Source organism: Pan paniscus, chromosome 1 (assembly GCF_029289425.2).
Source record: "Pan paniscus chromosome 1, NHGRI_mPanPan1-v2.0_pri, whole genome shotgun sequence".
NCBI lineage: Eukaryota > Metazoa > Chordata > Mammalia > Primates > Hominidae > Pan > Pan paniscus.
In genome coordinates this window covers 88715238-88730754 of record NC_073249.2, presented here as the reverse complement: position 1 = coordinate 88730754, position 15517 = coordinate 88715238, and the positions used below count along the sequence as shown (strand labels likewise).

The following is a 15517-nucleotide window of genomic DNA, read 5'->3' as shown; positions in this document are numbered from 1 at the left end:
AAGGAATTACTTCACTTACACCTATGATGCCCTTTGCCCAAGCCAGAAGAAAGCAAAGGGGAAAAGGGCTGCAGGGTACATTATTTATTTTCACTTGAACATGGAAAGAAAGTGTCACACTCCCCCTTCCCCTTTATAGGGGGAGTGTATTTTAATCAGCAACCTCTTCTCCATCCACCCTGTGTATGTGTGTACACATATACCACCACAGTTGGGAGGCATGACTAGGCTGACCCAGTCTTATCTGTTCCTCCTTTGAAGAGGGTTTGACAAATGGGAAAAAGGAAGGAGCCACATCAGGCAGAGGTTTCAAGCCATGGAATGGAGGAAAGGCGGCAGAGAGGAGCAGCACCAGAGGCCAGGAGAGAGTGGAAAGGGCCACAGCTTGTTTTTAAAAAATTCTATAATTTGGAAGAGGGTGGCGATTAATTTTCAAAATACACTTCAGAGTCCCACTTTCCACATAGCTCCCTTACTCACAGCCCTTTGGTTTTTTAGACAAAATTTAAGAGCTCTCATAAAGCCAGAAGTATTGATAACTCCTTAGTGCATCCAAAAAAAGTGTTCACATCAATCCCTTACAAAGACTATGTGCTGTAGACTTTGCTTCTTCCTATACATTTGTCTTACGGCTCAGTGGTAAGGTAGCTGTAGAGACACATTAGCGGGTAAATGGAAAAGGGAAATAAAGGGGAAGCCCAGGCACATGGGTGCAGGGAGGGGTGGGGAATACCACTTCCACTTTCTTTTGTCTTTTTCTTTAAAAAAAAAAAAAAAGGCAGGGGTGTGATTGGTTGGAAGGGTAGAGAACAAACCCCAGAACAGTGTAAGCTCCAGAGGTGGGTGATGGGAACAGTCCCCAAAGTGAGAAGAGGGAATAGGTCAGGGCAATGCTTGCAGCATCAAGTTCCTCAGGAGTTTCTGTCGGCCCAGCTCATAGTCCTCCTCGTCTACATTTACCAGCAGCTTGATGGCTTCATGGCCCACAGCTTGCTTGAGGGAGTCTGTGATGAAGACACCTTTAAGTGCCTCTAATAAAGAGCCATTGATGTAGTCGCGCCAGAATGCATCGAGGTAGGTGAGCTCAGAGAACTTGATGTCACAGATGATGGAGCCCAGGTCCCGGGACTTGAGGATGGTGTTGGCCTGGTTAAAGCGCTCAAACTGGCGCTCAAGTGGGTCCTGCTTGTTAGAGAAGACATTGCCCTGCAGAGCAGTCTCATGCTGGCAGTATTCAGCCCGAACCCGCAGTCTGATGTCTGTTGGAAACAGAAGATACAGAGCAGAAGAGGTTACAGTAAGGGATGAGTTTACAACCCAAGCTTGAAAACTGAAAAGCACAACAGAATAAAAAAGTAGGGAATATCACCTGACAGCTTCTCTACTTCTTCCCCAGGACTATTTCTATGTATCTCTGAAATCCTTGCCTGAATGCAGGAGGTTCCCTTAAACGGGACATGCCGAGGTCAGCACTGTTCCCATTACTCACAGGTAGCAACTTGTTTATAGGAGATATTTTCCTAATTACCAGGCATAGAAGTTCATTTTAATACTCGACTTGGCTCATCCTACAATAAGGATGTCATAACAACATCCCTGTGATGTAGTATTAACTAACAAGAGTTGAAATGTACCCTGCCACAATCATAAAGAGCAGTTCTTCCACCAGACACCAAACCATTCAGCCTCACTTTGCAATGGCAATCAAAGTGAATCTCACACTGAATAGCATAAACTGCCCAGTGTCCCAGCAGTTCTTTATATTCTCCTTCAAGTCTGCTCCATCTCTGGAACCCTTGAACTTCCTCACCACATGTCTGCTTTTCCTTGGGATCTGGTGTCACTGACTTCCGGCGTTTTCGCTGGCTCCCAAGTGTGGCTCTCCCTCGGGCTGGCCGCTTGCTACACATCTGAGGACCCGAAGTGGGGCAACACACCACAGGATAGTGGGGAGGCACTGACCAGAAAGTAAAAGGGAAGAAAACACAGTAGGGTAAAGGCAGAAATTCAAACACTTCTGTTGGAATGAGGAAGGAATCATTTAGACTTAGCACTAAAAGCAGTGGAAAAATGTGACTTGAAAAGACATGTGAGACCAGGTGCGGTGGCTCACGCCTGTAATCCCAGCACTTTGGGAGGCCGAGGCGGGTGGATCATGAGGTCAGGAGATCGAGACCATCCTGGCTAACACGGTGAAACCCCGTCTCTACTAAAAATACAAAAAATTAGCTGGGCGTGGTGGCGGGCGCCTGTAGTCCCAGCTACTCAGGAGGCTGAGGCAGGAAAATGGCGTGCACCTGGGAAGTGGGGCTTGCAGTGAACCGAGATTGCGCCACTGCACTCCAGCCTGGACGACAGAGGGAGACTCCGTCTCAAAAAAAAAAAAAAAAAAAAAAAGACAAGACATGTGAGAGCAAATACAGGACCTAGGAGAAATGTCACCTCGCCTGATTTTTTTTTTTTTATGGGGCAAGATGTGGGGGCACAGCATCCTTTCATTTAAGCTGGCAAAGCCCAGAATGTGATGGGATCAGTGTCCTTTTACTTGATGACGGAAAGTAGGGGGAGTTAATGTCTTCTCACCTGTTTTAGAGGGCTGGGGAGGCCTTGGTTCTGGATCACTGAGGGCTCTGGGGGTCACATAGCGAATTGATGTCTCCTCCAGATACTTGTCTACAAGATCAGGGCACACTGTAGGAGGAGAAGTAATCATTCAGGAAAATATACACCCTTCCCTTCTGTCAGTCCAAACCCCCAGTGGGCCTCACAACTTACTCTAAGTACTCCCCAGGATCAATGTGTCCTCCCCTTTGGACGCCTATGCTGCTCCTTCCTGGCCTCCCACAACTCTTCCCTGATTCCAGCCCCTAATACTTCCTCACCAGCCCGTCTCCTCTTGAGGGTGACGTAGGGCAGCAGGTCGTGGCGAGTGATGATGCGCAGCAGCTGCAGCACCTGGCGAAAGTTACTTTCATCACAGCGGCCCTGGCGCTCCAGTGCCAATAAGAAGTCACGTCCATTTCGGATGAGTCCACGCTCGTGGTCATCAATGACATCAACAAAGAGGAAAGAAAGCACGCGCACATCTCTGTGTGTCAGATGAGTGCCCACGATGTCAAACATGCGGTGCAGGCTGTATAGCCCATGTTCCTGCTCACCATGCTCTTCTGGCCACACCTGGCTTGCCCGCCGCTTTAGGCCCGCCATGCTGGGGGCTCAGGTACGCAATGCTTTCCAGAATCCCTGCTCAGCAGCTGCAATCCCCACCGTACTGAAAGGGCAGGGAAAGAACCGATGAGACACTCAAGGGCAGGAACTAGTCTCATGCATTCCCATATTTCCAGTCGCTAACAATGCCTGGCACAGTATAGTGCTTTATACATGTTTATTAAATTTTTAAAGTGTTTGTTTAAAAATAAACACTGGCCAGGCACAGGGGCTCACACCTGTAATCCCAGCATTTTGGGAGGCCAAGGCAGGAGGATCACTTGAGCCCAGGCGTTCAAGACCAACCTGGGCAACATAGGGAGACTCGTTTCTACAAAAAAAGAAAAAATTAGCTGGGCTTGGTGGTACACACCTGTAGTCCCAGCTCAGCTGCACAGGAGGCTGAGGTGGGAGGAAGGCTTGAGGCCAGGAGTTCAAGATCAGCCTGGTCAACATAGCAAGACCCCATCTCTACAAAAAAGAAAAAAATTAGCAAGGCATGGTGGCATGTGCCTGTAGTCCCTGCTACTCAGGAGGCTGAGGCAGGAGGATCACTTGAGCCCAGGAGTTCAAGGCTGCAGTGAGCTACAATCCTGCACTGTAGCCTGGGTGACAGAGTGAGTCCCCCATCTCGAAAAAAAAGAACTAGTTTAAATTCTGACTGTATCACTGAAAGGCTGTGTAGCTGTGTGACCGTAAGCAAGTCACTTAACTCCAGATTCTCAGTGCTGTCATCTATAAACAGGGATGAATGAATCTACACCTCAGAGTTGTTAAGAATCCAATGAGAAAATCACTGGGTAACCCTTATATAAATGGTTGTGAAACATTTCAAAGATACAAGCATCCTTGGCCTTTGCAGCCCAGAATCATCCCTCCACATTTTTCCTACAATCCAACCACATCAAGAAATAACTGCTCAGAAAGTTTATCAATATTTACCAAAACTCATGGATTTAAAATAAACATTAAGTTTCTACAATAAGCGTTCTTGTAATTCTATGCCATTTGTACTCCCTTGATCTTCACCCTATTTGGCAATATCAACTTTTTTTTTTTGAGATGGAGTCTCACTTTGTCACCCAGGCTGGAGTGCAGTGGCACAATCTCGGCTCACTGCAACCTCCGCCTCCCAGGTTCAAGCAATTCTCGTGCCTCAGCCTCCCAAGTAGCTGGGATTACAGGCACACACCACCACGTCTTGCTAATTTTTGTATTTTTAGTAGAGATGGGTTTTTACCATGATGGTCAGGCTGGTCTTGAACTCCTGACCTCAGGTGATCCACCCACCTCGGCCTTCCAAAGTGCTGGGATTACAGGCGTGAGCCACCGTACCTGGCCTTGGCAATACCACCTTCTAAGCTTTCCTCATGGATGTCATTTACCAATCCCCTATCAATGACCAATCACAGCCCCACATTCGTTATATAGTTTGGCTCTTGATTCACAAAGTTCCTCCATCATTATGGGCTACAGGTAATACCAATGACGCAGCCATTAATCAATTCTCAAATTCAACAACTTTGACTCAAGTCACTCATACTGCTCCACCAGACAGTACCATCCTATACTGTGCACTCTCTGGTCACACTCTCCAATCACACAATCAATCCTAAATTCCTGTTAATGCTACTTCTAGATATTTCTTAAATCTATCCTACCTTTCCACCTCCACTGCCATGGTTCAGATTACAATAATCTCTCACCTGGACTACTGTAACTTTAAAAGTTCTCTGCAACACCAATCTTAACCTACCTAAATCCATCCACTGCCACATCTAGTTCAGTTAGCTGTCTGAAGTCCACAACTGACCAAGTCACTTTCCTGCTTCAGACCCATTGATTGCCCCATCGTTATCTATAAGAACACTCCAAACTCTTTTTTTTTCTTTTTTTTTTTTTTTTGAGACAGAGTCACTCTGTCGCCCAGGCTGCAGTGCAGTGGCGCGATCTTGGCTCACTGCAACCTCCGCCTCCCGGGTTCAAGCGATTCTCCTGCCTCAGCTTCCCGAGTAGCTGGGACTACAGGCACCCACCACCACGCCCAGCTACTTTTTGTATTTTTAGTAGAGACGGGGTTTCACCATATTGGCCAGACTGGTCTCGAACTCCTGACCTTGTGATCCGCCTGCCTCGGCCTCCGAAAGTGCTGAGATTACAGGCGTGAGCCACCACGCCTGGCCGAACACTCCAAATTCTTTACACACACATCAAGCCTTCTAAGATGAGGCCTACCTTCCCAACCTCATTTCCCATCACATCCGCTTTTTATTCTCTAACATTATCAGTTTGTTTATAGTTCACATACATCATGCAATTTGTTTCTCTATACCTTCTTCAGGCTCTTCTCTTTGCCTGAATGCCCCTCTCCCTTCTCTATTCCACACCCCCATCATCACTCTTTTTCAGATGGCTAACTCCTACTCATTCTTTAAGAGTCAGCTCAGATGCCATCTTCAAAATGCATTTTCTACACCCCCATGCTGAGATAAGTAGTCCTCTTCTGTGCGCTTATGGAACACTATGCATATCTCCTTTACACCATTTATCACCATGTACTAAAATTATTTGTGTATTTATTATCCCATTAGATCCTACTCAACTCATGGAGAGATATATTCATCTTTATATCCCTAGTGCCTAGTAATGGACAGAGCCTCAAATATAGTGGGAGCAACCCACTGTTGAACTGAACTTAATCTCCAAGAGATCACCTCAAGCAATTCCAATTAAGAAACAAATTCACAAAAGTCCAAGAGAGGACCCCATTAAAAACAGATACAGGTAATTCAGTTACCATGCATATATTCTAACTAGCCATAGCCTCCTCTGCAATGTCCAGAACTACCCACACCATACCACACCACTCTACCCTACTCAACAATTAAACAGGTTGCTCTGTCCATTTTATACAAAAAGGAACTGAGGCTAGACTAGGAAACAATAAAATAATAAGCTTCTTTGGAAAAACAAAGCTGATAGAGAAAGCTGAAGAGTAAGTAGGAACTGGTCCTTTCTTCCTCAGATGAAAAACTAAAATGAAAGCACAGAGAAACTCATTCCCTTAAGAAAAGGGGAGGTACACTCTGGGATCACTTAACCCTATACCATGGGTTCTGATATGTAGACAGGAAATGTAATCCATATATAGTTTTGAGAGCCCAAATGCCCCACCCAAAGCATGGGAAATAGCTATTCAACTATAGACTGGTATTCCTTGCCTCTTCCTCTCGATTCACCTGTTGCTGTTACTGGGTACAAATGAAGGTGCTAAAGGAAAATAAGTTATTGCTCATAGCAGGCAACATGAGAAAACTGAGCCTCCTCAGAGCCCCTGCAACTTCTCTTTGTTCCCTATCCCACCTGTTCCCTTGGGCCAGCTGTTGATTATGAGGCTCTCAGATAAAGCAGATGGGTAGGTTTCACATTAAACCAACCAGAAGAGCCGGTTGCTCCACAGTTCCCTAATTTAAAGTGTGCTTAAACCCCAGGAAATGAAGAAACACTGTCCCCACATACCCTCGCAATGGAAAATAAGGCAAAATACAGGAAAGCACTGTGCTCCTTATTATGTATCAATGGATGTAATTCTATAAGCTTCAATCCCTTGAAGTTAACTCCCTACATTTGAGAGGAAACAAACACACTAGCCACCTTTAAGTCCTAGATCCCAGGCTAGATCATCAATGTACTAGGAAGTATAATAGCTTTTAGGTCAGTGGTTCTGAACCAGGGGCAAATTTGACCCCTGGGGAATATATGGCAATGTCTGGAGACATTTCTGATTATTATGCCTGGTGGGGAAGGGGACTGCCATCAGCATGTAATGAGTAGAAGCCAGGGATATTTAGAAACATCCTATAGGACAGGTGCAGTGGCTCCCGTCTGTAATCCCTGCACTTTGAGAGGCCAAGGTGGGAGGAACACTTGAGCCCAGGAGTTTGAGATCAGCTTGGACAACATGGTGAAACCCCATCTCTATGCAAAATATAAAATTAGCCTGGCGTGGTGGCATGCACCTGTGATCCCAGCTACTTGGGAGGCTAAGGTAGGAGAATCGCTTGAGCCTGGGAGGTCGAAGCTGCAGTGGGATGTGATAGTGCCACTGCAGTCCAGCCCAGGTGACAGAGTGAAACCCTGTCTCAAAAGAAAAAAGAAACATCCTATAATGCACAGAACAGTCTGCCACAACAAAGAATCATGCAGCACAAAATGTCAATAATGCCAAGGATGAGAAACCCTATTCTAGGTGGAGCATGGTAAAGGGTCAAAAGAATGCATATCACTTTCCACACTAGATCTAGAAAAAGCCATTTGGTCCCTCCATCCAAACCCATCAAACAACATTCCAGAAGAAAAGAAAAGCCTGTCGGACATACATGTTCATTTAACTCCCAAGTCCAACTGCACTAAGGTGTTTCATGCCACTCCAACCTTGGGTCCTCTGTCACCTGCTGTTGCCATTCAGCTGAGGAACAGGTGGTAGTTCTACATCCACTTCTGCCCCATCCCAGGAGGTCTACTTTGACCTAGTTCAATCTGGAGTTCTATGGGGATATTAGAAATGTAATCCTCTGCAAGACAGACACAAAGGATCCTGCTCGTAAGCCTCAGGGTCATCTTTAAAGTCTTGGAACTGGATGAGCAGCAAATTCTCCTTGTGAGGTCACTAATCAGACTTATATTGCTTATTCAATGAAGCAAACATAGAAATATGTAAGTTCCTCAAGGCCATGTCCTTGGGAGAAATATGAGGATACTGTCATGCAGGTTAAGAGGCAGCCCTCTCCACTTAATGCAACCCAGATAAGGGTTCCAAGAATCTATCTAACTTTAACATTAAAAGAATGTGATGAGGCCTCGCATGGTGGCTCACACTTGTAATCTCAACACTTTGGGAGACCAAGGCAGGAGGACTGCTTGAGCCCAGGAGTTCGAGACCAGCCTGAGCAACATGACACAACTCCATCTCTACAAACAATAAACAAAAATTAGCTGGGCATAGTGGGACATACCTGTGGTCCCAGCTACTCTGATCGCACCACTGCACTCCAGCCTGGGGTACAGAGTGAGACCTTGCCTCAAAAAAAAAAAAAAAAAAAAAAGTGATGAAAGTTCAGCTGATTAGTAAAATTAGAAAAGAAAACATGACCAATTTCCTCTAAAACCAAAATATACTCATATTTCTGTGACAGTGAAGCAAGGGAGCTCAACTTAAAACATACAGAGATTCTAGATGACAGGTATCAGAATGGTGAGGAGAATGTAACCCTCTGAACAGAAAATTAGAACTAACTCAAGTCTTGGTATCTGAAACACTGCCAAATACCAAGAGACAAAACTCCAGCACACAGAAAGTCCTGATCCCACTGACTGGTCTGGCTGTATTTGAGATAGTAACACATGAATTCTCCCCTACAGTTTCCCAAGAATAATTGATTCTGAGGAATTGTTGTATTTCCTGGAGTTTTGCTTTTTTCTTTAGAGAAGTCCAAGTCAGCCAAGGGCCAACAGTCTATAGGTATCTTCAGGATTTCCTCCTGATTGGTCCTTCTCTACTATGTTTCTACTTCCAAGCAAAGTCTGGTCTCATCCCAACCAGGAATATCTGTAGTTTTTGAGGTACTTGGCTCTCTCAGAAGCCCTTAGGGGAAAGCGACGTGAAAGAAATAAAAAAGAGTGCTGTCTTGAAATGAAAATGACAGTCATCTTTTCTGAACAGGGATGATATTTGTAATTTCATAGAATTAAGAGATATCTGACTCTCTCAGAAGTCCTCAGAGGAAAAGTCATGCAGAAGAACTACAAAAAAAAAGTGGTATCTTGAAACTTAAATTAAAACTACATAGAAAATCTTAAAGATGGTTAAGAGTACATTCTTGCTGGTGGGATAGGAAATGTAATCAAATATCTGGAAGTCAGAATTACATAGTATGTTTTCAAAAGAAGGATGCCAGGAACCCCCCAACAGCTGGAAGAGAAAGTTAGAGGAAAAGTTTCCCACGGAAGGAAGGTGTCCCAGCAACCCTCCAAGGGCAACATTTAGTAGACAATGTACTAGAATACAGCCTTCCATATGTTAAAAAAAAAAAAAGTTTCAGAGCTGACCAAGAAGACTAGACAATAACAAACCAAAGCTGGGGGATTGTCCCAAGACATCTAAATCTCCTTCTCTTTCACCTCCTATCTCCAATTAACTAAAGACAGTGATTACAACAGATCTCATGCACTCAGATGGATGAATGATAACTCATTTTCCCTGGCATTCTCCTCCTCATTAATGGACCCAACCTCAAAATAACTCCCATGCTATTTCCATTCCCTTCCATTGTTTGAAAACAATAAAAAAGTTCCAGACTTACCTCCGCAAGAAACTTAATTTCCCAGGTCTCTTCCTAGCACAAGTTTCACAGCCAGCAGCAAAACAAAAACAAATAAGGAGGGGAAAATAATTAATTTTCAAGTTTTACTTTGAAACCTCAAAGGCCCATAGAATTAGACAATCTCATTGCAAAAGTACACAGACAAGCCTAAAGCCATTTAGAGAACTCACCCCCAACAAGTCTCCAGGCTTCCCTAACTCTCTATTAGTCAATTTACAAAAACAATACCAACTCCAAGAATTTCCAGTCTCAATGGCTTGCGGCAAGACAGCTCCCAAATTTAAGAACTTCTGGGAAAACCAATTACCCTCTGGCAGCTTCTCATCTTCCTCCACAATTCCTTATTCCTATTTTGTTACAATATTAACGTTAACTTTCATCTTTAGAAAAAACTGGGAGGAAAGTGGTTACAGCAGACCAGCACTATCCTCCAAATTCTACATTTGGCCCTTTCCCTTAACTAGCACACAATGAGAACAAAATACCTAATGGCGCAGCATCCACTCATACGTCTATGTTTCACCAGGGAAAAGTTTTTCTACATACAGTATCCATGTTACCCCCTCCCTTCCAGACTTAAAACAGCAAAAGGGTCTGGAAACTACAGCACTCATTTAATTAACCTGTCTAGATGCCACTCTATCTTTTCTCTTTCCCTCCTCAGACTTCCAGAGCCTCCACCTTAGCATATAGGGTTCCAATATAGCCATGTCTGCTCCCCCACTCTTGTATTGCTAATGCTAAAAACTAGAAAAGTCCTTTGCTCCTCCACACTTGGGCGACACCGGCTTCCCCATTTTCCCAAGCAGGAAAAACAAGGGAACAGTAAGCTAGGGAGTCTTTTGGAAAACAAACCCAGTTGAATTCTCATCCAACCCCAATTCTGCAAACCCACATGACTATTCCCTTCTGCCCTTCCCACCCTCTTAAAAGCTAAGGGCCTGGCAATTAGAATTGGCTGCAACTGATGCTGCTTAACTCTGTTCTCTCCTCCTCTCCACCGGGGAAAGGGAAACCCCCGAACCTCTATCACCCGTGCAGCTCCACTGTCCTATCTCCCATTCCACTCCCCTTCCTCCCAAACTTTCTTCCTCCCAGTCTCTCACTTTCTCCATTACCTCCTCCCACCGACACTCTCTCTATTCCCCAAGCCTCCGTTCTCTCCTTTTCCACCCAAATTCTCCCCTAGGCCCTTCCCCCTCCCACCTCCAATTTAACACTTTCGAAGCCCCCCAGAAACGTCTTAACTCCAATTCTGACCTTTCCCCACCTCCTCGCAACACCCCTCATCAGAGTCCAGTTCTCCCTCCAACCACATGCCACAGCCCCCTTCCCCTTCACACCCTCAGCCTCTCCCTCCTGCTCCTACCCCCTTCAATACGAGCGGATCGCAGCCCCACTCCCCACCTCGGCCTCTCTAATACCCCTGGCTGGGCCCAGTCTCAGCCCTTGTTTACGCCCCTCCCCATGCCCTCACTCCTCCGTCTCGACCCCTGCCCTCTCCCGCAGTTGCCATCTCCCCTGCACGCCCCCCTCGGCAGCTCCCCTCCCCCACCTCTCAGCGTCCCGTCACCTCCCTCTCTTGAGGTTCTCAGGCTGGACGTCGCCACCGCCTCCCCCTCCACTTTCCTTCCCCAAGCCCTTTGCGGCCCCGCCCGGCCCCGCCCCGTCCCGCTCGACTCCCTCTCCCCACTCCGGCCGCCCCTCCGCCTCACTCTCGGCTCAGGCTCGGCGCCGCCATGTTGGATCCATCCGCGCCGCTCTCCCGGGCCTGCCTCACGGCGCCGCATCCGGGCTCCAGCAGCCGCCGCCGCCGCCGCCGCCGCGGCCGTGGGGGAGGGAACAGGCGGGCGGGGGTGGCTGCATCCTGAACGGCGCCTCCCGGAACCCGGCCGGTTAGTGGCGGCTTCGAGGCCATAGTGAGACATGAGCCGGCGTAGCCATAGTAAGTGAGGGCAGCCTGGCAGCGGCATTAATCGGGGAGTGGATAGCTTCACTTCGGGAGGAGAGATAGAGATTGGCAGCCATCTTGCTTTGGGGCAAGCTGGCAACGCCGGTTTGTCTTGACGGCTGCTTAGGGCGGTAACAAGCGATCGAAGAGGATAGCATTCTTGAATGGGAAACATTGGTGGCGCCACAGCTGGCTGGTGGCGACTTCAAGACCCACTGGAAGGCTGGGATTGGCAGCCATGACTCATAAGGGCGGAATACCACGGGGATCGGTTTGTCTGGCGAACTTGAGTGAAGGGTCAAGATCTGGATTTCACCTTTCCTCTGAGCTTCCTGATAACCCGGACGTTCCGTAAACCCGGATCCGGAGCCGAAAGTGGTGCCCAGATCCCGTCTCGGAATTCATTCGTTCAGCATTTACCTTTTGAACGCCGGTTTCCTGTAGGAAGTGTCGCCTAGCTGATCCGTGTAGGGCTGTTGGGAATTGGGGGTGGGGAGGATGGTGCGGGTACGTTCTGGAGCTGCCAACAGCCTGGTGTGGCTTAAGAAAGTGGTAATAGATAGGGGAAGACCAGATTATGCGAAGCCTTGTAAATTAATTGATTTTTATCCTTAAGGCAATGAAAAGTCTTTGAAGAATCTCAGCAGAGGTGTGAACAATTTCATTTGCATTTTAGATCGCTGCGTGCAGTGTGAAGGATGAATTGAGGGGACAAAGTGAGAATCAAGGAGAGCAGTTGTGAGGCTCTTTTCCAGGCAAGGATGATGATGGTCTGCCTGTGGAAGGGAGAGTGCAGATGGGGAGATACAGATTGGTTTAAGAGGTACGAATGTTGTGACTTGGACAACTGGGGAATAATGATACCGGTTTCTTTCTCGTTTAGGGGGGAGATAATGAGTTTTAGGTGCCCCTGGGATATTAGCTAATGTGGGTTGGGAACCCAAAAGAAAGGTTTGAGGTGTGTGTGCGTGTGCATATAGATAGCTGTTGAAGTCATGAAGTGGGCTAGAGAGGATACCTGCATTTGCCGGATAGGATGAGGGAAGCCGAAAAGAGAACACTGAGAAGGGGCAAACCGAAAGGAAAGAAGAAAACCATAGAGAACTATCAAGGAAACTGGTGAAAGCGTTTAGTGTAACAGAGATAAAGTAAAATGCTAACTAAAATATATCCATCAGGGCCGGGCATGGTGACTCACACCTGTAATCCTAGCTTTGGGAGGCCGAGGCGGGTGGATCACTTGAGGCCAGGAGTTCGAGACCAGCCTGACCAACATGGTGAAACCCTGTCTCTTCTAAAAATACAAAAAAAATTAGATAGGTGTGGTTGCACATGCCGGTAATCCCAGCTACTTGGGAGGCTGAAGCATGAGAATTGCTTGAACCCAGGAGGCAGAGGTTGCAGTGAGCCGAGATCGCGCCACTGCATTCCAGCCTGGGCACCAGAGCAAGACCCTGTCTCAAAAAAAATAAAATAAATAGGCCGGGTGCTGTGGCTCACTCCTGTAATCCCAGCACTTTGGGAGGCCATGGCGGGCAGATCACTTGATGTCAGGAGCTGGAGACCAGCCTGGTCATCATGGTGAAACCCCGTCTCTACTAAAAATACAAAAATCATCCAGGCATGGCAGTGCGCGCCTGTAGTCCCAGCTACTGGGGAGGCTGAGGCACAAGAATCGCTTGAACCCAGGAGGCAGAGGTTGCAGTGAGCTGAGATCGTGCCACTGCACTCCAGCCTGGGTGACAGAGTGAGACTCTGTCTCCAAAAAAATAAAATAAAATAAATAAAATGTATCTATCAGATATTGCAATAAGGGCCAGGCACAGTGGCTCACACCTGTAATCCCAGCACTTTGGGAAGCCTAGGCAGGTGAATCACTTGAGACCAGGAGTTGGAGACCAGTGTGGCCAACATGGCAAGACCCCATCTTTACAAAAAATACAAAAATTAGCTGGGCATGGTGGTGCGCACCTGTGATCGCAGGTACTCCAGAGGCTGAAACACGAGAATCAATTGAACCCAGGAGGCGGAGGTTGCAGTGAGTCAAGATTGCACCACTGCACTCCCGGCAACAGAACAAGACTTTGGTTTTTTTGTAAATAAAACAAACAAATAAATAAAAAGGCCAGGTGTGGTAGCTCACACCTGTAATCCCAGCACTTTGGGGACCGAGGTGGGCCGATCACCTGAGGTCAGGCGTTCGAGACCAGCCTGGACAACATGGTGGAACTCCCGTCTCTACTAAAAATACACAAATTAGCCAGACATGGTGTCGGGCACCTGTAATCCCAGCTACTTGGGAGGCTGAGGTGGGAGAATCGCTTGAACCCAGGAGGCGGAGGTACAGTGAGCCGAAATTGCACAATTGCACTCCAGTGAGACTCTGTCCCCCCAAAAAAGATACTGCAACAAGGAGGTCATTTAGGAAATTTGGAGAAAGCTGTTTTGTAGTTATGGTGGATAGAAACCAGATTGAATTGAGAAGGCACAACATATAAAGACAGTTTTTTCATGGTGTTGATGTAAAAAGGAGACTAGTGGTAGGGTGTTGCAGGAGGGAGAATTCCAAAGAAGGTGAAGAAGTTTTAGGTACCTGTGAGATAGCTAGATAGATATGTCCTAGTGGCATGTTTAATACACAGATCTAAAACTTAAGAGAAAAATATAAGTGGAGAAAAAAAGCAAGCACAGAATAAATATGACACATTTACACATGCATTAAAAAATTATGAAGAGTGGGCCTAGGAGGGATAAGACTTATACTTTTCATTTTACATCTATCTTTATTGCTTGAAATTATTTTATTATGCACATATTATTTTACAGAAAGCTACTTTTTTTTTTTTCTTTTTTGAGACAGTCTCGCTCTGTCACCCAGGCTGGAGTGCAGTGGCACATCTCAGCTCACTGCAACCTCTGATTCCCAGGTTCAAGCAATTCTCCTGCCTCAGGCTCTTGAGTAGCTGGGACTACAGGTACACGCCACCATGCCTGGCTAATTTTTTGTATTTTTAGTAGAGACGGGGTTTCGTTATGTTGGCCAGGCTGGTCTCACACTCTTGACCTCGTGATCCACTCGCCTCGGCCTCCTAAAGTGCTGGGATTACAGGCGTGAGCCATGGTGCCTGGCCAGAAAACTACTTTTTAGAAAGCCCTGTGATATATAGGCCAGAAATTCTGAAACATCAACATTTCAGTGGTAGTTGAAGCCATAGATTTGGATAAGCTCCCCAGAAAAGAGCAGAGGGCTAAGAAGAGTGCTCTCGGAAATTCCAACATTTAAGGCACAAGTAGAAAAAGAGCTCTTGGAGAATCTTTGAAAAGGAACAGCGAGTGAAGAAGAAGAAAACCTGGGAGATAATTGTCACAGAATCAAAGGGAAGAGTATTTCAAGGGGGTGGATGTTGAAAGTGTCAGATGTCCCCACAGAGGCAGCTAATAGGAAAGGTGCTCTTATCTCTGAACCTAGGTTTCTTGGAAGCTTGGCACAAGAGTCAAATCCAGATCTTGAACCTTTCCCCAAGTATCACTGGGCAGTACAACCCCCAGGCTATTCTGCCCTTATGCATCATGGCTGCCAGTCCCAGTCTTTCAGTGAGTCTTCAAGTCAACACCAGCCAGTGCTGGCACCATCAATCTTACTACACTCAATAATGATACCCTGGCTGGGTGTGGTGGCTCACACCTGTAATCCCAATACTTAGGCCAGGAGTTCAAGATCAGCCTGGTCAACATAGTGAGAGACCCCATTTCTACAATTTTTTTTTTTTAATTAGGTGGGTGTGCACTTGCCTGTAGTCCCAGCTATTTGGGAGGCTGAGGTGGGAGGATCACCTGAGACTGAGGAGTTTGAGGTTGCAGTGAGCCCTGATGGCACCATTGCACTCCAACCTGAGTGACATAGCGAGACCCTGTTTCAAAAAAAAAAAAGAAGAATGCTACCCTCTCCCAGTCCTTACTATGGCCCTGAAGCTGC

General features: G+C 46.6%; 2 protein-coding genes across 11 annotated transcripts in view; one reads left to right on the top strand and one right to left on the bottom strand.

Annotated features, from left to right (window-relative positions):
• Window positions 1–69: 69 nt before the first annotated feature.
• Window positions 70–11488, bottom strand: DEDD (death effector domain containing). Of its 8 annotated transcripts, none has more exons than XM_003811845.6 (6): window positions 11306–11488; window positions 9570–9602; window positions 2883–3271; window positions 2584–2691; window positions 1811–1957; window positions 70–1259 (listed from the first exon to the last, which is right to left on the bottom strand). In XM_003811845.6, the coding sequence occupies exons 3-6, from the start codon at window positions 3205–3207 to the stop codon at window positions 883–885; spliced, it is 957 nt and encodes a 318-aa protein (XP_003811893.1). In that variant the 5' UTR covers window positions 3208–3271; window positions 9570–9602; window positions 11306–11488; the 3' UTR covers window positions 70–882. The 8 variants fall into 8 exon arrangements, with proteins under 8 accessions (XP_003811893.1, XP_024785852.1, XP_024785865.1 ...); XM_024930084.4 differs by having other exon boundaries at window positions 1721–1957; window positions 11306–11442; XM_024930097.3 differs by lacking the exon at window positions 11306–11488 and adding an exon at window positions 11146–11255 and having other exon boundaries at window positions 1721–1957.
• UFC1 (ubiquitin-fold modifier conjugating enzyme 1) overlaps window positions 11400–15517 on the top strand; it is a 26242-nt gene continuing 22124 nt past the window's right edge. The window contains exon 1 of one of the 3 annotated variants that reach the window (XM_003811844.3): window positions 11400–11535. The gene's annotated coding sequence lies outside the window, so the exon portion shown is untranslated. Of the gene's footprint in view, window positions 11536–11891; window positions 12009–12222; window positions 12365–15517 lie in introns of those variants that run through there. The other 2 variants (XM_063604299.1, XM_063604300.1) reach the window with 2 other exon arrangements.